Source organism: Hemiscyllium ocellatum, chromosome 2 (genome assembly GCF_020745735.1).
Source record: "Hemiscyllium ocellatum isolate sHemOce1 chromosome 2, sHemOce1.pat.X.cur, whole genome shotgun sequence".
NCBI classification, from domain to species: Eukaryota; Metazoa; Chordata; class Chondrichthyes; order Orectolobiformes; family Hemiscylliidae; genus Hemiscyllium; species Hemiscyllium ocellatum.
This window is the reverse complement of record NC_083402.1, coordinates 38,493,056-38,516,026: the sequence shown is the minus strand read 5'-3', so window position 1 is coordinate 38,516,026 and position 22,971 is coordinate 38,493,056. Positions and strand designations below refer to the sequence as shown.

Below are 22,971 nucleotides of genomic sequence, written 5' to 3'. Positions count from 1 at the left end.
AGAAGGGGTTGCATTCATCATCAACATTATGTCATAGTGTAGTATACCAAATTGCTGTTAGATCAGGAAATAATAATATTAACATACTGAGCAATTCCATTCTGATATTGAAATGTGATTAATGTGAATTAGTTACACAGGGTGGCACGGTGGCTCAGTGGTTAGCACTGCTGCCTCACAGCACCAGAGACTAAAGTTTGATTTCACCCTCGGATGACTGTATGGAATTTGTGCTTCCTTCCTGTGTCTGCCTGGAATTTCTCCAGGTGCTCCGGTTTCCACACTCCAGAGATCTGCAGGTTAGGTGGATTGCCAATGCTAAATTGGCCATGGTGTCCAGGGATGTACATGCTAGCTGGGTTAGCTCTGGGAAATGCAGGATTGCAGGGATAGGGGAGAGGGGTTGCTCTGGGTGGGATGATCTTTGGAGCGTTGGTGTGAACCCTATGGGCCGCATGGCCTACTTCCAACTGTAGGGATTCTATGATTCTATGAAACAGACTGCAGACTAAACAGAGGAGGTGGTGACATTGGACAAACTTATTTGGAAATTTCTCTGTATCCTGACACAAATGGTGCATCTGAAAAAATTGAAATTCATCAAGTTAGATCATTAGGGAGGTTGAGCAGAGAGATGAGGTAATGTTGTCCATTGTGCCAAACTTTGTTCAAAAGCATATTTATGATCAGGATTCTCTGCATTATACATTCTTTCTTGTGGAGGCTGAGAAGTTTTTGACAGTCATAATAAGTTGCCAAATTGCTGCTTCCTGCCCTGGAACCTGTTTGGCCTGAATTAGAGAAACCAGTGCCAAGAGACAGTTTGTACATTGAAATATTTGTATTTCAGGCCCTTCTTCAGCATTCCTGTCAGCAGTGATAGTTTTTGTCTAGTATATGGGTGTTCATTATCATAACCAATTTCCAGTATGTTATGAAGTAACGAGAATTGACAACCTGATGAAAACCATTTCTGCCATGATCATCATCTTAACAGATGCTTTGTTTAGCATACTTCTTGTGTGATGTGTTTGACATCAGGAGTTTGGCAGAGTATTTGATTGTGCCAATGTAGTTCTGGTTGCGTAATGGACCACTTCTCTCAGCAACTATTACAATTATGACATAGTCCAGAGGGGATATTGAACGATGTTTGAGAATGTTATCTCCGAGCTATATTATGCAAATTTTCTAATCAATCTGTTTAGAGATGTTATGACATACCTCTGGAGCAGGTGGGACTTGAACCCAGATTGCTTGGATGTAGGGATACTATCACTGTACTGCAAGAGCCTTCCTAGCTGTAATATAATGAAGTCCTACCTCCACCTGTTTATTTACTGAATCGGTGATGTGGTGCAGCATTGAGTCTTATTAGTAATACTCCTCTTAAATATTGCTGCTTCTCTAGTTCCCATTGTTGCATCAGTTAAATGGTAATTGGCAGGCTGTAGTCCATCGGGAATGCAATAGCCTAACAAATCATCAATTGACTGTTTTATAGTCTAAGCTTATTGCTTTAACTAAATGCACTGGGGATTTTTGAAATAAAAATAAATTGCAGTGGGGAGAGATTAAATGTGAGTTGGACCGGTAAACGTCTGTTCCTCACATCTTCCCAGAAACTCAGACGATAATAATAACTATAGTTCAGTAAAGTCAATTGGTCATCTGAGGAAAAAAAACGAGGAGAATGATCCCAGCCTTAAAATTCGTGCAGTTGAAGGATAAGTAATGGCTGCTCTTCAGTTTTTTTTCCCCCAAACACTATTCAGGGAACAATGCTTTATGTTTGGAAATGTAAAACAATTTGAAGGCTTTGCATGCAAGAGGAAGGGAGATTTATGGGATAGACCAGAGAAATATGCAGTTCATGTTTAATCTGTGAGCTGTGTTTTTTTAAACATTGCTGTTAATTTAAAAATAATACAGTCAGTCAATTCTGTCAAAGAAAAATAATTATCAAAATACAATACGTGGGTATTTATGTTGTAAGTGCTTTCCATTAAGAAATACATTTGTTAGAGCTGTATTTAAAATCAATTATTTACTTAGATTCCTGAAATCTATTGTGAGATTTTGTCCTAATTGATCAAACCATTGTTCTGTTTTCATTTATTTAGGACTGACCTAAACAATAAGAAAGGATAAAGGTGTTAAAAATTTGGAAAAAGACGTCAGCATGGAACATACTGCAAAAGATACCACAGAAAGCTCTGATCTCAGTGATGGTGGCATTCTTTCCAGAATGGCCCTCAATGACAACAAAGCTGGAATGGAAGGGTTGGATAAAGAAAAGATTAACAAAATAATTTTGGAAGCATCTAAGGTTAGTTATCCCCAACATTCACTTTTTTCAAAGCAAAGCAACGCAACAGTGACATTTTAGTGCTTTTCTCTTTTGGATTGCACAAACAATACATCTGATAAATAGCTTTTTTTTAAATTCCAACTGTAATGATGAATATTAATTTAAAAAAAGGAATAGGTTTAATTAGAAAGATAATGACAGATAAGGAATGGGTTTCCAGCTTTGCAGCTGATACAAACGGGGGTCAATTCGAAGCGCTCATCAAAAATGTTTCTGCAGCACACAATTATAAAACTTCTGTAAAATGAAAATATTCTTAAACTGAAGCCGCCATATTATCTTCTCTTTCTCTTACACATATTGATCCCAAAACTACCTATTTCCATCACCAAAGTCTAAATCTCTAATATATCCTAATTAATGTTCTCTCCGTGGTTATGCAGCAATTCTGATTCCCACTAAAATCCTCTCACAGCTCCAGTTTTTTAGTTTTCTAAAATCCTCCATGCGGATCTCTCAAGCACTTCGCATGCTCTAACTTATCAAAATCCCTTCCATCTCCATCTTATCCCATGTCAAATATCAATTACCAATCCCCACTGGCCTCCCATTAATCAAAATATTGAATGATCTTATTGAGATGATAATCCTGTTTACTACTTTCCTCTTAATATGTTTATTAAACAAAAATTACTTGATATTGTTTGCAAGGGCTTTTTATTATCCATTCTTGTTTGAACTCCAGTTATATTCTTGGCCGCTCCTTTTGCCTTTGTTCGATTTGACTTATTATTGTCGCATGTACCAAGGTGCAGTGAAAAGTTTTTTTTTGCATGCAATACAGGCAAATCATACCGTATCAAATGAATAAGGGCAATAGAACAGAGTGAAGATTACAATGTTACAGCTGCAGAAAAAGTGCACAGAGAATGAAATCAACATTAAATTTAAAATTTGAGAAGTCCATTCAGAAGTCTAATAACAGCTGGGAAGGTATTCATACATGTATACAAACTTGTATATCTTCTGCCCGCTGAAAGAGGGTGGATGAGAATATAAACAGGGTGAGATGATTTGGAGGTGCCGGTGTTGAACTGGGATGTACAAAGTTAAAAATCACACAACACCAGGTTACAGTCCAACACGTTTATTTGGAAGCACTAGCTTTCAGAGCGCTGCTCCTTTATCAAGTAGTTGTCCACCTGATGAAGGAGCAGCGCTTCAAAAACTAGTGCTTCCAAATAAATCTGTTGGACTGTAACCTGGTGTTATGTGATTTTTTAACTTTGTACATCCCAGTCCAACGCCAGCACCTCCAGATGGGTCTTTGATTATGCTGGTTGCTTTCCTGAGGCAACAGGAAGTATAGATGGGGTCAATAAATAGATAGTTTCTTGCGGTTTTGGGAAGAACAGTTGTTGTATGCTGCTGAATTATCAGTTTTCTTGCATTTGTGTAAATATTTTGGGTTTGCTTGATGTGTTTAACCCATTTGTTTTTGTAGATTCTCAAATGCACAAGCTTTTGTCTTTTTGGAGTCACATTAATTTGATACTACACCAAATACTCCTTTGAACATTTCTTACATTTTGCAGGTTTATCTTCAATATTTCAGTCCAATTCAGAGTAACAAGTTTATTTTACAGCCCTCAGTGCACCCAAGCAATTCATATCCAGTGATACAAAAGAACATGTCAATCCATTGCGCAATTGTTACAATGCAGGCCTTCAGGAAGGCCATTCATCCCATCATGTTTGTACCAGCTCTCTGAATGACTTGAGTTTATTATTGTTACGTACCGAAACAAAGGGAAAAGTATTGTGTTGCACGATAACCAGACATTATACCATATAAAAGTACATCAGGGTAATAGAACAGAATACAGAATATATTTTTACAGCTACAAGACGATTCAGAGAAAGAGGACCTCAACTTAATGTCAGCCTTCCAATCTTTCCCCAAAGTACTGTACATTGTTTCTATTTACATTATCATCTAGTGTCCACTTGAATACTGTATTTGAACCCACTTCCACCATTTCTAGGCAGTGGACCCCAGTGTATCAATTCCAAAATGAAAATGTTTCTTTACACGTTACATTTACGTCTTTCCCAAATCACTTAATCTCTTTGAATTTTCTCCATGCTTATTCTGTCCAAACCCCTAATTATTTTGAAAACTTCAATCATGTATCTTCTCAGCCTTCTCCTTTTCCAGGAAAACAGATCTAACATTTTCAATCAATCATCAAACTGCGACTATCATATTAACTCGAAATAGTGTTATAAATGTTCATCTGCTTGAAATGATTGCACCTATTAACAGACATATTTCCAAAATTCAAAGATAAAAGCCATGTAATTCAAAACAATAGCAAAACTTGAAGTTATTGCTAAAAGATTGAGGCAAAAAGAAGACGGAAAGAGGCTATGAAGTGAGGGAACAAAGATCTGGCAAGTTGAGTATCATGTAGGAAATTTGTAATTCTCCATTTTGGCAGGAAGGATAATAAATAAGCAAGTAGGTAGATGGTGAGAGTTTACAGCGCTCCATGATACAAGGGATTCGTGATGCCCCAGTGCATGAATTACAAAAGTTAGGATGTTGATACAGCAACTAATTTGGAAAGCTAATTGAATGTTATCAGCAGAATGTTATTGAAAGTGGAATTGTACACAAAACTAGGGAGGTTTTGCATCAGCCATTCAGGACATTGATGAGACCACATTTGCAATGCTGTGCAAAGTACTAGTTTCTCTTTTTTTTATTGATGTATTGGGTGTGGGCATCACCAGCTAAACCCACACATTTGTTGTCCAGAGAGCAGTTAAGAGTCAAACACATTGGATTAACATGTAATTCAGACTAGGTGAGGATAGCAGATTTCCTTCCTTACATTAGTGAAACAGATAGGTTTTAATGACAATCATTGATGGTTACACAGTCATCATTAGAGTCATAGAGATGTACAGCATGGAGCAGACCCTTCGGTCCAACTCTTCCATGCCAACCAGATATCCCAACCCAGTCTAGTCCCACCTGTCAGTACCTGGCCCATATCCTTCCTATTCATTTACCCGTCCAGATGCCTTTTAAATGTTACAATTGTACTAGCCTCCACCACTTCCTCCGGCAACTCATTCCATTCATGTACCACCCTCTGTGTGGAAAAAGTTACCCCTTAGGTCTTTTATATCTTTCCCCTCTCACCCTAACCCTATGCCCTCTAGTTCTGGATCTCCCCACCCAAGGGAAAGATTTTGTCTATTTATCCTATCCATACCCTTCATGATTTTATAAACCTCTATAACCTCTATAAGGTCATTCCTCAGCCTCCAACGCTCCAGGGAAAACAGTCCCAGCCTGTTCAGCCTCTCCCTACAGCTTATATCCTCCAACCCTGATAAAATCCTTGTAAATCTTTTCTGAACCCTATCAGTTTTCACAACATCCTTCTGATAGGAAGGAGGCCAGAATTACATGCAATGTCCCAACAGTGGCCTAACCAATGTCCTGTACTCAGCCGCAACATGACCTCCCAACTGCTGTACTCAATACTCTGACCAATTAAGGAAAGCATACCACACGCCTTCTTCATTATCCTATCTACCTGCAACTTAACCTTCAAGGAGCTATGAACCTGAACTCCAAGGTCTCTTAGTTCAGCAACACTCCCTAGGACCTTACGTTAAGTATATAAGTCCTGCTAAGATTTGCTTTCCCAAAATGCAGCACCTTGCATTTATCTAAATTAAATTCCATCTGCCACTCCTCAGCCCATTGGCCCATCTGATCAAGATCCCGTTGTAATCTGAGGTAATGTCCTTTGCTGTCCACTGCACTTCCAATTTTGGTGTCATCTGTAAACTTACTAACTACACCTCTTATGCTTACATCCAAATCCTTTATAAAAATGATGAAAAGTAGTGGACCCAGCACTGATTCTTGTGGTACTCCACTGGTCACGGGGCTTCAGTCTGAAAAACAACCCTCCACTACTACCCTCTGTCTTCTACCTTTGAGCCAGTTCTGTGTCCAAATGTCTAGTTCTCCCTGTATTCCATGCGATCTAACCTTGGTAACCATGGGGAACCTTGTCAAATGCCTTTCTGAATCCATATAGATCATGTCCACTGCTCTGCCCTCATCAATCCTTTGTTACTACTTCAAAAGACTCAATCGAGTTTGTGTGACTTGGTTTCTCATAGCCATGTTGACCATCCCTAATCAGTCTTTGCCTTTCCAAATACATGTACATCCTGTCCCTCAGGATTCCCTCCAACAACTTGTCCACCACTGACGTTAGGCTCACCGGGCTATAGTTCCCTGGCTTGTCCTTACCATCTTTCTTAAATAGTGGCACTATGTTAGCCAACCTCCAGTCTTTCGGCACCTCACCTGTGACTATGGATGATACAAATATCTTGGCAAGAGGCCCAGCAATCACTTCCCTAGCATCCCACAGAGTTCCAGGTACACCTGATAAGGTCGTGGGGATTTATTCACTTTTATGTGTTTCAAGACATCCAGCACTTCCTCCTCTGTAATATGGAAAGTTTTCAAGATGTCCCCATCTATTTCCCTACATTCTATATTTTCCATGTCCTTTGCCACAGTAAGCACTACTATCTACCCCCATCTTCTGCGGCTTCACACATTGGCTGCCTTGCTGATCTTTGTGGGCCCTATTCTCTCCATAGTTACCCTTTTGTCCTTAATGTATTTGCAAAAACCCTTTGGATTCTCCTTAATTCTATTTGCCAAAGCTATCTTATGTCCCCTTTTTGCCCTCCTGATTTCTCTCTTCAGTATACTCCTACTACCTTTATACTTTTCTAAGGATTGACTCGATCTATCCTGTCTACACCTGACATATGCTTCCTTGTTTTTCTTAAGCAAACCCACAATTTCTTTAGTCATCCAGCCTTTCCTTTCACCTTAACAGGAATGTACTGTCTCTGGACTATCGTTATCTCATTTCTGGAGGCTTCCCATTTTCCAGCCATCCCTTTACCTGCGAACATCTGCCCCCAATCAGTGTTTGAAAGTTCTTGCCTTCCTCCAATTTAGAACTTCAACTTTTAGTTCTGGTCTACCCTTTTTCAAGACTATTTTAAATCTAATAGAATTATGGTCGCTGGCCCCAAAGTGCTCCCCCACTGACACCTCAGTTACCTGCCCTACTTTATTTCTCAAGAGTAGGTCAAGTTTTGCAGCTTCTCTAGTAGGTACATCCACATACTGAATTAGAAAATTTTCTTGGACACACCTAACAAATTCCTCTCCATCTAAACCCTTAACACTGTGGCAGTCCCAGTCTATGTTTGGAAAGTTAAAATCTCCAACCATAACCACCCTAATATTCTTACAGATAACTGAGATCTTAACTTTTGATTCCAGTTTTTAAAATTGATTTCAACTTTCATTAACGTTGATGGTGGCTTTTGATTCTATTGCCAAAACATTAGCCTGAGAATCTGATTTACTGGACTAATGACATGAATACTGTGTAATGTAAATGCATTGGAAGCAGTTCAGAGACGGTTACTGGCCTTGTACCTTTAATTGGCAGGTTATCAAATGAGGAAAGGTTGGATAGGCTGTGCTTGTGTCATCTGGAGTTAGAGCAGTTGGAGACGACTTGATTGAAACATATAAGATCCTGAAGATCCTTGACAGGGTGGATGTGGAAAGGATATTTCCCTGTCAGAGAACCTGGAATTAGGAGTTGCTGCTTAAAACTAAGGGGTCACCTATTTTGACAGAAACAGGAGAATATTTTTCTTTCAGAACATCCTGAGTCTTAGGAACTCTCCTCCACAAAAGGGCAGGAATGTGGAATAATCAGATCAACCAAGATCTCATTGAATGACAGAGCAGGCTTGAGAGGCCTTGTAGCAACGTCTGCTTTTGACTCATACATTCATGTGCTGTATTCCGCTGCATTCTCCCACTCTGCTTCTCTGTGTCAAGTTCATAAAGGCAAAATAGTGCAGAAGGTAGGAATCTGAAACAAACGTAGAATGCTGGAGCATCAGCATCTGGCAGCATCTGTGCTGCAGGAAACTGTTAATATTTCAAATCTGGTGTGACTGTTCAGAATTGAAAAGTGTTGATTTTTTTTAGGCTTTAGATGGAGGCAGAGGAGGAGCAAGAGGGCGGATGGTATTAAGGTCCAGTGCAAAAGACGAAAGGATTGTCAATTGTAATCCTGAAGAAAGGGGAAAAAAAGAGGGTGATGTAAGAAAGGTCTGTAAATGAAGGTGTTAAAATGAGAGAATTAGTCCTTACCACTAAGTGCACAGTCAACAAGATATAAACACACCAACACCACATTATGTTGAGGAAGAGTAGGGACATTGATTCTTGAGGTAAGGGTTTTGTCTTATGAAAGAAATTGAGTAGTTTAGACCTCCACTCTCTGGAGTTTAGAAGAACGAGAAGAGATCTAATTGAGATATATAAGATGTTACAGGGATTGACATGGTGGACATAGGAAAAAGTTTTCCTCATAGGGGACAACCTAGAACAAAATATCGTAGTCTTAGAATAACAGGTAGCAGACTTAAAACTGAGTCGAGGAGGAATTACTTCTCTCGAAGGATCATGTATCTGTGAAATTCACTACCCCAGGTTTGGTGGATGCAGGGAGATTGACTCCTTTTAAGGAAGAGATAGACAGATTTTTAAATACTTATGGATTGAAGGGTTATGGAGAGCAGGCAGAAATGTGGAGTTGAGTGCAGGATGAGATCAGCCATGATCAATTAGTGGAATAGGCTTGAGGGGCTGAATTGCCTGCTCCTAATTTTTATGTTCTTATGAGAGAGAATGTAAAATAACTGAGAACATAATATAGTCAGTTTATAATGTTACTGAATTCCATGTAGATACCTTGAGGCTGTAAAAAATGCCTAAGTGGAAAATTAGTTGTTGTTCCTCAAGCTTGCATTGAGCTTCATTGGAACATTGCAGCAGGCTCAGGACAAAAGTGTTAGCGTGAGAACACGGTAGTTTTTGAAGTAGTGAGCAATTTAGAGCCTGGGGTCGTTTCCACGGACACAATGTGTACCGCAAAACATTCATCCAGTCTTGCCTGTGGTGCAAATGAAGTTTGAACTCAGACTTCCTGGCCCAAAGAAAGGAATATTACAGTTGTGTCACAAGAGCCCAACATTTCAAATTTAGATATTTTTTCAAATGCCTGTTAAACAACCACCTCTAGAGCATGTGGGACTTGAATTCAGGCCTTCTCATTGTCAGGCAGGGGCACGACCACTTCAGTACACGGGCCCATATATGCAAAACACTCATGATAATCATTACATGCCAGATATCGATGTCCCATCTCAGCTTGTATAACGACATTAATTGCTATGAATTGAGAACATTACAAGTCTTAAGGAGTAGGGAGCCAGTGGTAATGCATTGTTTGCATTTAGATAACTTAAAGTGCCCTTGATTTCTAATTGATCCTGAGTGGTGATTATTTTTTATCATAGGGATCAAGGTTTTATGAAAATGAATGCAAGAAAGAGCAACAGGTGAACCAGCGAATTGAGAAAATGTTACAGCAGAAAGCACAAATTACAGAGCAACATCTAAAGAAGAAGCAACAGCAGGTAAGAGGCCAAGGAAAAATAAATGCAGATTTCCAAAGAGATTCAGAATCTGCCAATATTGAATTTATTAATTTGCTCATTGGTTAAGAAAGAGAAATAGACAAGAAAGATATGTTTAACAGAGGAAAAGTTTTTTTTAATTTAAAATTTTTAAAACTAATTTAGTATGGCAAGTTTGTCAGTAATCAGAGCTAATCAATTTAAAATAATTGGTAAAAAGACTACAGAGAAAATTGGATTTTTGTTTTCAAACAATGGTTGTGAATATCTGGAATGCATTACCTGAAAGTATTGGAGTTAGATTCTTTTGGAGTTTTTAAAAGGCGATGGGATAGGAATTTATAATGAGAGAGCAGTCCTGTGGTCCTCCAGGACGATGATTACTTTACCAAATAAATTTGTCCTCTACAAGTAAAGGTAATGAGTAAACAGTTTGGATGTGGGACCAAAATGAAGAGGTCTTTGAAAGAACATGCAATGGTATAATGATCTGAGTGGTCATCTTCACTGTAACATTCTAAAGTTTCCAATAAGTAATTGAAATGTGAAGGAATGAAACAACACACTTGTAAAATTCATTTTAATTGCAAGAAAGCTTGATTGAGAATATAGGAATAGAAAAATTTGGCAGGTGTATATGCATGACATGTTTAGAAAGTGGTTAAGAGGCATAATAAAATCACATGTCTTATAAATAGATGCATAAAGTACAAAACCAATGAAGTTATAATGGGCTGTTATAAAAGAATGGTTTAGTATCATCTGGACTATTTGTTTAATTCTAGGCACTGTATTTTAGGTTGTAAGACTTTAGAGAGGATGTGTTAGTGATTTATCAGAATAGTTCCAAGGCTGAGGGACTTGGCTTACTTAGTTATATTGGAAAGATTGGGAATGGTTTCCTGTGAAAATCAAATCGAAGGAGATTTGAGGAAGGTGTTTACAACAATGAGTGGTCAAGACAGAGTAGATAGACAGCATTAGATCTCATAGGCCTAAGGGTCAAGAACATGTGGACATCAGTGTAATGTAATGACAAAATGACCAGAGGAAAAGCATTTTTACATGGTAAGAGATTATGATGAAAGCAGTTTCGTTGAAGAGAGAAACTTGGCAGGGAAAGGATAGGAAAGTGAGACTAACGGAACTCCTCTGCCAAACAGCATTAGTTTAAATGGCCTTAGAGTGGTCTTCAGACCAAGGACCAAAAATAGTGCCTTCACTTATGATGCCACTTATTTTAAGGAATTCTGTGCAATCTGATAATGTAGCAGGACTGATGGAATTGGGAGGCATGACATTGATGAAGAGCTGAGTGTTATCAGTGTACATGTGAAAACTATCACTACCATTTATAAGGGCATTTCCATTGTGCGAAGAGAAAGTGAGGTCTGCAGATGCTGGAGATCAGAGCTGAAAATGTGTTGCTAGAAAAACGCAGCAGGTCAGGCAGCATCCAAGGAACAGGAGATTCGACGTTTCGGGCATAAGCCCTCCTTCAGGAATGTGAAGAAGGGCTTATGCCCGAAACGTTGAAACTCCTGTTCCTTGGATGCTGCCTGACCTGCTGCGCTTTTCCAGCAACACATTTTCAGCCCATTTCCAATGTGCAGCATGTTGATAAGAAATAGGAGCAGGGAGTAGATTCTTGGAATTCACTGAATTAAATAGATGAAAATGGAATTATGTTTGTAGTCCCATCCAGATGGATAGTGCATGAGAGACAAAATGTAAGTATTGTTGCCAGAGAGGCCCACATCCTCTGAATTTTTATTCATTCAGAAGATGTGAGCCTTGCTGGGTAGGTCAATACTTGTTGTACACCCCTAATTTCTCTTCGGAAAGTGGTGGTGAGTAACCTTCTTGAACTGCTGCAGTTCACATGTTGGAGGTCAGGCCCCAATGTTTTAGGGAGGAAATGGTGATGTAATTCTAAGTCAGGATGTTGTGTTATTTGGAGGGCAACCCCATGTATGTGCTACCTCCTTCAAGATGATAGAGGTTGTGGATTTGGAAGGTCTGGTCTGAAAAGCCTTAGCAAATTGTCACAGTGCATCTTGTAGATGGTACATGTTCCACCATGTCAATTTGAGCTTGTAGGAACAATATTTTCAGGAAAATTGCTGAAATTGTTATATGATGCTTGATAGAACATGGTAGCTCCAGTCATGAGTTACTCTTACTTTATGCCTATGCTTTGCATTTAAAAGAATTTTGGGACATTTCAATATTTTAGAATGAGTTGTTCATATGCCACTACCCATTAGTTTACAAAGAGAATTCTGTGCTCAACCCCAACAGAATAAATTATGCTTGTGTTGTGTTAATTGAAGTAACCAACACTGGTAATTTTGGTTTATAGAATTGTATAGTATAGAAGGAAGCCACTTCAGCAAGTCTGATTTGGAGGTGCTGGTGTTGGACTGGGGTGTACAAAGTTAAAAATCACACAACACCAGGTTATAGTCCAACAGGTTCATTTGGAAGCAGTAACTTTCGGAGTGCTGCTTCTTCTTCAGGTGGTTGTGGAGTATAAGATCATAAGACACAGAATTTATAGCAAAACTTTACACTGTGATGTAACTGAAATTATATATTGAAAAAGACCTGGATTGTTTGTTAAATCTCTCATCTTTTAGAATGAACATGTTGGTTTCAGTTCTTTCATATGTAAATCGCAGGACTTTTATAAAAGTTACATTCTCAAGTGAACTTTAACAGTTGTCGTCATGTCGGCCCAAATAATGCATTCAAGGTGTGAGCTGCCCTGTGTGAGACTGTCTGTGCCGCAGTGCTCAGACTGATTCTAATCTAAAAAATGGATTGACAGAATCTTACATGGATTCATGCAGTTTTTGAGCAAAGTAAAATGTAATTCTCCAAGTACAAATTCACTCCACAAACGTGTGTGTGTGTGAGAGAGAGAGAGAGAGAGAGAGAAAGAGAGAGAGAGAGAGAGAGAGAGACAGTCAGTCAGGGGAGGTGGTGAGATTATGAATATCTGAAAGGGAGTGTGCGAGTGAGAGTGTAAAGGGCTATAAGGCTGTGAGAGGGTGCATATGTAAGTGTGAAAATGTGTGTGACCGTATAAGAAAGGGTCTGCAGGAGTGTGTGTGTGCGTAGGAGAGTCTGTGTGTGTGTACATATAGTGCAATGTGGTCACCTGCAGGTCCAAGTTTAGGTGATTACCATGGGTACCGAACTTGGCTATCAGCATCTGTTCGGCCACTTTTCAATGTTGCCTGTGGCAAAGTCCGCCTTGAAGGATGGTCACCCAAAGGTCCGAGTTCAAATGTCCCCGACCACTGAAGCATTCTCCAGCTGGGAGGGCACACTCCTGTCATTTGATTGTTGATTGTTGTGCGGTATCCATTCATCTGTTGCCGTAGCCTCTGCTTCATCTCGCCAATGTACCATGCCTTATGACATCCTTACCTGCAGCATGGTGGTTGTTTAAAGGCGAGAAGTGGAAGTGTGGGGAAGATCTTGGCGAGGTGCTTATCCTCATTGATAATGTGTTGCAGGCTGCGAAGAACATGGCATAGTTTTTCGGCTCCTAGGAAATACTGGACAACGTAGGGTACCCTGTTGGTTGCAGCTCGTGTCTGTCTCCTGAGAAGATCATTACAGTTTCTCGGATTTCATTTAACTTTGCTCAAAAACTGCATGAATCCATGTAAGATTCTGTGAATCAGTTTCTGAAATTAGAATCAGTCTGAGCACTGCGGCACAGACAATCTCACACCTTGAATGCATTATTTGGGCCGAAATGATGACAACTGTTAAAGTTCACTTGAGAATGTAACTTGTATAAAAGTCCTGCGATTTACATATGAAAGAACTGAAACCAACATGTTCATTCTAAAAGATGAGAGATTTAACAAACAATCCAGGTCTTTTTCAATATATAATTTCAGTTACATCACAGTGTAAAGTTTTGCTATAAATTCTGTGTCTTATGATCTTATACTCCACAACCATGTGATGAAGAAGCAGTGCTCCAAAAGCTAGTGCTTCCAAATAAACCTGTTGGACTATAACCTGGTGTTGTGTGATTTTTATCATCATCTGCACAGAGGAATAAAAAATTACCGTTTCAAGTCTGATATGACTCTTCAGAGCTGAAAGGGGCTGGAAATATTCTGCAGTATTTTTCTCTTATTTGCAGCATTCTATGTTTCTAAATTAAGGAAATTTCATTATTTCGGTGTCCTTGCAATCTATTCCATTTTTTATTTTCTATTTCTCTTACCTGGTTTCCTACTTTTCATCACTTGCAGGAAATAGATTAAAACCTGTGCTGAATAAAATGGGCCGTACTATTCTATGGTATAATTTGGAACATCAGTAGGGTTAATACATTCATTCCTGATGAAGGGCTTTTGCCTGAAACATCGATTCTCCTGCTCCTCAGATGCTGCCTGACCTGTTGTGCTTTTTCAGCACTAATCTCCAGCATCTGCAGTCCTAGCTTTCACTTAATTCATCATATTCCCAGGTGATCACAGGGTTGCTCTCTCATTAGATAGAAGCAACTGGTGGTGAGTTTAATCTGAGGGTCACCGTATCTTGGGTGAAGGATGAGGTTAAGATGTCACCATGGTGTCATTCTGCTTTGCAAACTAGCCAACTGACTTCACTGAGCCTCTTGTGCTAATCTGCTAGTTAACAATTTCAATTTAAATTTTGTATAAAATTAATGCAGTATTGGATTTATTTAGAGCAGTACTTCTCTGAAACGTATTTAATTTTTTCTTGCATAAAATTTTAAAACAATTTGTAATCCTTTGCCGTGTTTCCTAGAAAAGATCATTCGGTAATTATCATAGTGTGTTCCTTTTGTTAAGTAAAATTAGAATTTTGATGAGTCATCTCCTTGTGTCATGAATCAAATCATGAGTTTCACTGTGAAGACTTTTCAATGATCACAAGATCATGAGCATCCAAAGGGCACGCTGTTAGGAAACATTCACATGGTAACACTTAGTCCTTTTATCTTAATTACAGTCATAACTGGACTAGTTGTGTAAGGTCAGGGTAGTGTGATTGATATGTGCAACTTTTCAAATTTATTAGTGTTTAAAATAGACTGCAGAAAATCTCGAAATACTCGCAGATCTGACATCTATGGAGAAAGAAACAGAGTTAACATCCCTGGTTGATGACCTTTCATCAGAACTCTTTCCACAGATATTGTATCTCATGCACTTTCTTGTAAAGGTGTTGGATGATGGAAAGCAAGTGTTAGGGTTGAGGAAAAATCCAAAGTCTCCCTGAGGAAATGGTGGCAACTGACTGTGAAAGAGACAGTGATGAGATGTCATAGAGTCATAGAGATATACAGCACAGAAACAGACCCTTCAGTGTAACTTGTCCATGCCGACCAAGTATTCTTACCTAATCTTGTCACATTTGCCAGCACTTGACTCATGTGCCTCTAAACTCTTGCTATTCGTATACCCATCTAGATTCCTTTTAAATGTTGTCATTGTACCAGCCCGCACCAGTTCCTCTGGCAGCTCATTCTATACATGCACCACCCTCTGTGTGAAAATGTTGTCTCTTAGATCCGTTTTAACTTTTTCCCCTCTCACCCTAAAGCTATGCCCTCTGGTTCTAGACTCTCCCAATGTAGGGAAACGACTTTGTCTATTTATCCTATCCATGCCTGTCATGATTTTATAAACCTCTAAGGTCGCTCCATCAGCCTCTGATGCTCCAGGGAAAACAGCCCCAGCCTATTCAGCCTCTCCCTGTAGCTCAAATCTGCCAACCCTGGCAACATACTTGTAAATCTTTTCAATTTTCACAACAACCTTCCGAAAAGCGGGAGACCAGAATTGCACACAATATTCCAAACGTGGCCTAAACATGTACAGCCACAACATGATTTCCCAACTCTTATACTCAATGCTCTGTCCAATAAAGGAAAGCATACCAAACGCCTTCTTCATCTATCCTATCTTCCTGTGACTCCACTTTCAAGGAACTATGAATCTGCACTCCAAGGTGAATTTGTTCAGCAACACTCCCCAGGACCTCCCCATGAAGTCCTGCTCTGATTTGCCTTTCCAAAATGCAGCACTTCTCATTTATCTAAATTAAACTCCATCTGCCACTCCTCAGCCCATTGGCTCATCTAATCAAGATCCCGCTGTACTCTGAGGCAACATTCTTCGCTGTGCTCTACACTACCAATTTTGATTCATCTGCAAACTTACTAACTCTCCCTCCTGTGATCACATCTAAGTCATTTGATGTTTGATGTTGAGGACAGAATAGAATATAATTGGGTTTATTGTCATGTGCTCTCAAGTACAGGAGTACAAAGGCTCCGGTCCGAAACTTTGATTTTCCTGCTCCTCGGATACTGCATGACCTGCTGTGCTTTTCCAGCAACACACTCACAACTCTGATCTCCAGCATCTGCAGATCTCACTGTCTCCTACAGGAGTACAGTGAAAAGTTCACAATGTCACCCCACATGGCACCATCTTAGGTACACCATCTTACCTAGCTACAAATCTTCGATACAAAATAGAAAAATAAAGAAAAATAGTTACGTTACCTTACAGTTATTCATAGTATATGTTAGGGAAATAAAATTAAAAATATAAACATCGCAATCTTTCTGTAGAGGGCCTGCAGAATGGTCTGACTGGGCATGCAAGCTGCTGACCACCAGCATGGGTCCTCCGCTCAATAACTGTCCCCACTCTGATTCAGGCACCCTGGCCACCCCTGCTCTGCTCGGGCATAATTACCAGAAGTCATAAATAATAGAATGAAAAGTGAGGATGTGGAACCTCTATGAAAGAGATGGTAGGGAAGTGAAAGGGGAACAACGAGAAATGTGATTGACATGATGGAGGGCACTGTCTATGATGAATGGCTGAGGATCCTGGGTTTGTATTCATTAGAGTTTAGAAGGTTGAGGGGAGATCTAACAGAAACTTACAAGATAATGCATGGCTTAGAAAAAGTGGATGCTGGGAATTTGTTTTCGTCAGCTGGGGATGCTAGGGCCAGTGGGCACAGCCTTAGAATTATAGGGGGTCAATTTAGATTGGAAATGAGGAGACATTTTTTCAGCCAGAGAATGGTGGGCCTGTGGAATTCATTGCAACGGAGCGCAGCGGAGGCCAGGACGCTAAATGTTTTCAAGGCAGAGATTGATAAATTCTTGTTCTCTCGAGGAATTAAGGGATACGGGGAGAGTGCAGTTAAGTGGTGTTGAAATGCCTGTCAGCCATGATTAAACGGTGGAGTGGACTCGATGGGCCAAATGGCCTTTACTTCCACTCCTATGTCTTAAGGTCTAGTACAGTGAAAAGAGAAAAATGGAGGGCATTTAAGAAGCTGTCATGTGCAATGCAGCATGATTGGTTGCTTTGCTATCACAAAGAAATAAATGGAATTGTTACAGGAAGAAAAGTGTAAATAAATACATTGGATAGTATTGTAGTAAATATGAGTGTTTGGTAATATGCAAATTAACTGTGATCTTGCATTTGGATGGAGAGTTCAATAAGCTAATTGCACTAATTTAATAAACTAGATTCAACTACATAAAGCACCCATTTTCTAAATCACAGTTTTCAAGGAATTAGCAGAGGTATTATGTAGACATTATACTCCCACTTTGCAAGATACATATTGTGCCCACATTCTGTTGTGTGTATACTTTTAGTTGCAGAATGAATGCAAATCTGGTTTAGCATTACCAGCACAGTGATCTGAAGTGTTGCTGGAACTTAATATATATTTGTACCTGGCAATGGTGTGTTAACCTTTTATTCCGTTGTAACCAAAAATGTAATTTTCAGTGCTTTTTATTGCTGCCAAGAAAACAGTCCATTATTAGTAATAGCAAGCAGCTGCTCAATGTAGCCTTTATCACATTGATGAGTGTATGAGTAGTGTTGAAAAACTGCTCACCAAATTCTGATATTGATCCTGATTCTGAGGGATGACAAAAAACAGTAAATACAGGCAGTCTCCGGGTGAAGAGGTACTTCTTTTAAGATAGCAAATTGGTTCATATGCTAGTCAGAACACAATGTAAGAGAATGTCAAGGAGGGTTTAATAATTATGGGAAATGTTCATATATTGGATCTTTGAAATTACATCTCTGTTTGGGAATGTTTTTGTAACTATGTGTGTTTGTAAGCTGGATGCCCATAAACAAGGGACCCCCAGTTATTTATCCATCCATCTGTCTGTCTCTTCTCACTACCCTTTCTGTCACAGAATCTCTTAACATATTAACTTGCTGACCTTTTTCTCCCCTGTCCACAGTACTAAATAATTCATGATTGTGTGATAAGTCCGATGAACTTTGCTTTTGTTGGTTCCAGAGAGACCAGTAACAGTACTAATATTTTACCTCCAGCAACTAATTTCAAGCTTTGGCCATCTTATCAAATCTAGTTTTTATCGATTGTTATGCATTTTCAAGTGCTTTTTGGGCAGCTCTCAAAGTTTGTTTAATTTCTCTCTGAAATCTGACACGTTGGTCAGCAAGATTTTACAAGGTTTTCTTTCATCAGTTTGAAGGATTCTGACCCCCTCATGCCCATGCATTATTTCAAATCGATTGAATACTGGGGACATCGTGAATAGAGTCATAGAGATATGCAGCACAGACCCTTCAGTCCAATTTGTCCATGCCAACCAGATATCGTAAATTAATCTAGTCCCATTTGCCAGCATTTGAGCCTCCGTTCCAGGAGAAACAGCCCCAGCCTATTCAGACTCTTCCTAAAGCTCAAACTCTCCAACCCTGGCAGCATCCTTGTAATGGCAAACCGTCATGAGCAAATTCCTTTGTCTTGGCCACTAGGGCATTGTCAATAATAAACTTCAATTATGCTCTTTAAAGTTGCCATCCTTCAGTTGCTCCTTAAAATTGTGGAAGATGTAAATTGTTTTATTCCCAAACTATAAATTATTTATTTGAAAAGTTGCAACATAAAATTTGGACTTTGATTTGATTATATATCTGAGGGTTATCTATACCTTGTGAAAAAAATCAGAAGAATATTTTCAGTTTAATGGCATAATTTTCCTAAGACTGATTCAGGAAATCATATTGAAACATGCATAATTATTAAGGATATTTAATTCCACTGTTGGTTTTAGCGGGTGTTCCTAAGCAATCTGTTAAGGTCCTGGACTGCTTTTCTTCAAAAACTGGAATTAGAATTCAAGGTGAATGTTTAATTGATGGTTTTAGTTTCACCTCTATCACATGGAAGGCCTGGTAAAATTTGACTCTATCTGTTTGTAACTGTGGCCAATAAAAGTGTTCTAGTACTTTATCTTTCATTTCCCAAATAGCTGTACTTAAGTGATCTGACATTGGTAGCTCTTGAAACACTCGTATAATTTAATTATGATATCAGGAGAGAAATACGGCCTATTTCTCATCAGCTGGTATTTATAGTGGTCTCTTTTTCCTCATTATTACTTTGTGTTTTCAGTAATAACACATTGGTTCTGATTCAGTTTCATTGTAGACTCTTTGTTATAACTTAATCAATTTAGGATCCATCTTTGCATTTTTATTAAGACTTGCTAAGCATGTCAGCATCATTCTTTTTACCTTCATCCTTTCTTTTAAGTTAGATGACCAAGTTAGAGGCCCAAACCTACGAAACAGACTCCCACTGCCTATGGCAAGGCCTAAACAACATTACGAGGTACAAAATGAAGCAGAGCAAGATAGCATTCAAAGACACATTCCTCTCTTATGCAGTCAATGCTTTCTATGCCCAGTTTGAACAGAATGCCAGTGCGGTGACGCCTGCCCTGACAGCCCTGGACAGTTGTTCCCTTGGTCACCATTGCAGACATCAGATCGGTCTTCCTGGAAGTCAACCCAAGGAAAGTGAGGGACCGAGATGGTGTCCCCGGCCAGGCACTCAGATCCCATGCAGACCAACATCTTCAACTTCTCCCTCCTTCAAGCCGCAGTTCCCACTTGCTTCAAGAAGGCTATCGCCATCATGGGGGTGGCATGGTTTGTTCAGTGGTTAGCACTGCACCAGGGCCCCAGGTTCAATTCCAGCCTCGGTGACTGTGTGGAGTTTGCACATTCTCCTTGTGTCTGCGTGGTTTTCTTCCGGGTGTCCAGTTTCCTCCCACAGTCCAAAGATGTGCAAGTCAGGTGAATTGGCCATGCTAAATTGCCCATAGTGTTAGATGCATTAGTCAGAGGGAAATGGGACTTGGTGGGTTACTCTTCGGAGGGTCGGTGTGGACTTGTGAGCTGAAGGGCCTGTTTCCACACTGTAGGGAATCTAATCTAATCCCTATACCTAAGAAAGCATATGCAATATCCCTTAATGACGACTGCTCAGTGGCTCTGACCTCTATAATCATGAAATGCTTTGAGAGACTGGTTATGGCTCACATCAACTCCAGCCTCCCAGCCTGCCTAGATGTCCTACAATTTGCCTAACAACGTAATAGGTCTACAACGGATGCCATATCCTTTGCCCTGCACTCATCCTTGGAACATCTGGACAACAAGGATACTTCCGTCAGACTCCTGGTCACTGACTATAGTCCTGCCTTTAACATCATTATTCCTCCAGACTGATCTCAAAATTCTGTGACCTTGTTCTCAGCCCTACCCTCTACAAGTGGATCCTCAGCTTTCTGACCCACAGCTACAATCAGTGAAGATAGGTAAGTGCACCTCCATAAAACACTCAACACTGGAGTTCCCCACCACCCTATGGATGCATCCTCAGCCCCCTACTGAACTCACTGTATACCTATGACTGTGTTGCCTAATTTCAAATGTATGCCATCTACAAGTTTGCTGACTTGTGGTGCAAAGAGAACAACCTCTCTCTCTCAACCTCACCAAAACTAAAGAACTGATCACTGACTTCACATCGCCAAGTACATCAACGGAACTAGGGCGTGGAGAGCATCAAGTTCCGTGAAGTGAGATAACCAACAACCTGTCCTGGACTTCCCACGTAGATGGTCAAGAAAGCACAACAACACCTCTTCTTCCTCAGGTGGCTCAGGAAAGCTGGCATGTCTAAAAGGACCCTCACCAACTTTTACAGATGCACCAAAGCATAGTGTCCGGGTGCTTTACGGCCTAGTGTAGCAACAGCTCTCCCCAGGACCGTAAGAAACTACAGAAAGTGGTGTACACAACCCAGACCATCACAGACTCCATTTATCTAGCACAATGTCGCAGAAAGGCTGCCAGTATCACCAATGTCATCTGCTCCTCAGATGCTGCCTGAACTGCTGTGCTTTTCCAGCACCACTCTAATCTAGAGTGTCATCAAAGACCCATCACACCGCGGTAATGATCGCTGACAACTACTTCCTTCAGGCAGAAGATAAAGAAGCTTAAATATGCACCAGCAGGTTCATTTACAGCTTCTTCCCAGACATTATTAGACTGATGAATGGACTTTCTAGCTTCAAATAATGCTGATCTTGCTAACGTCGATGTCACCTAGTGCACGCCTTGTGCATTATAACCTGTATGCATCATAAGTCTTTTTACAACCTCCAATCTGAACATTTTTGCTTACTATGATCTGCCTGTTCTGCTCTTAAACAAAGCTTTTCACTGTACTTCAGTGCATGTGGCAATAAATCAGTCAATCAAATTTTTGATAATTATTGTCAGATAATATAGCACTTATAGGTTCTAGCTTATTCCTCTGATATGGTGTCCTTCTTATTCCCTAAAGTTACCTTTTCCATCCCAGATTTCTTATTCCTCCAATTCCCTTGTGGATTCCTATTTGACCATTCCTCCACATATTAGCTGTTCATGTGAAATATACTTAGTGTCTACCAGAACAGCAGCTGCTTGAAACTTTAGTACTTGATGTTCATGTAAATAAATCTTGTAGATTTTTTGAATAATATTTCGGAATGCTTCAACAATCATTCCTCTTACTTTCTCAAATGTTGTTATCTAACTTCAGTGATCAAAACTACTGATCCAATGCCATTTCTTTCTCTCTCGCAAATTCTACAAATGTCTGATTAGACTTGTAAACTTCTAAATAGTAATTGATAGCTTCAGGAACAAGCTAATAAGCATTGAGGGTTGCTTTATCAATCCTTTCATAGTCTGCAGTTTGTTCTTTTGAAAACTGTTGTGCACATTCATTGCTGTACCTGTCAAAGCCCGCTAAAATCGAGGTCCAAACATCTTTTGGACCTTTGATCTGGCTAGCTACCTTTTAAAATGAAGTAAATAATCTTTCAACTCCATTCTCTGTAAATTTAGATACTAAACACAAATTTCTAATTTAATCAAACTCCTTAGAGGATACAGAATCATTCTCTAAGTTACTACCTTTTCTTTCTCCCTCCTTTCTAAACTTTCCTGTAGCCAAGGCAATTTGATTTTTGTATCTCTTTAGCGCTCCAACTTTTTTTTTACAAAATTCCACTTTGCTTTCCGTTGATTTTTTTCTTTCCTTTGTCTTTATCTTTTCTCTTTGATTTTCTTTCTCCTCTCTTTCCATTTATTTGCCTTTTCTCCTTTCTTTCCAATTCCAACTTTTTTTATTTCAATTGCTCTTTTCATTCTCCTTTTCTATTACTGTTTGTTCTGGTTTTCTTCTGATTCAAGGTTTTATTTTCTCTTTTGTCTTCTAATTCAAGGTATTTTAATTTCTAACTTAATCTTAGCTAATTTTAGCAATAGCATCTCAATTTCATACTTCTTTAACTTTATTTCTAAATGCTGGGTAATCACTCAATCAAAGATTTCCCAATTTGAATTCACAATAGTCAAAATGATTTTGAAATTACAATTTTTGTGTTATATTTAACAATTGCTCCTGTTTTTAAGCCCAATACCTCTATGTACACATTTCTGTAAAGGTGCACAGGATTTTATGTTAGTCATGTAACTCAAGGAATTTAAGGTGTCAGTTGTATGTTGTCCATGTCTGCAGCTTCACAGACAATGGGCTTTTTGCTTGGTTTAGGATATTTGTCATCAAATACTTTTTACCTCAGATTCTGGAAGGCTGTGTCA

The 22,971-nt window shown here is 39.4% G+C and overlaps 1 protein-coding gene across 2 annotated transcripts in view; it reads left to right on the top strand.

Moving 5' to 3' along the window:
* polk (polymerase (DNA directed) kappa) overlaps window positions 1-22,971 on the top strand; it is a 75,601-nt gene that overhangs the window by 6,682 nt on the left and 45,948 nt on the right. For both annotated transcript variants that reach the window (XM_060835878.1, XM_060835879.1), the window contains exons 2-3: window positions 2,124-2,329; window positions 9,815-9,934. In XM_060835878.1, coding sequence (XP_060691861.1) covers window positions 2,183-2,329; window positions 9,815-9,934 — 267 coding nt within the window. In that variant the 5' untranslated portion in view covers window positions 2,124-2,182. The remainder of the gene's footprint in view (window positions 1-2,123; window positions 2,330-9,814; window positions 9,935-22,971) is intronic.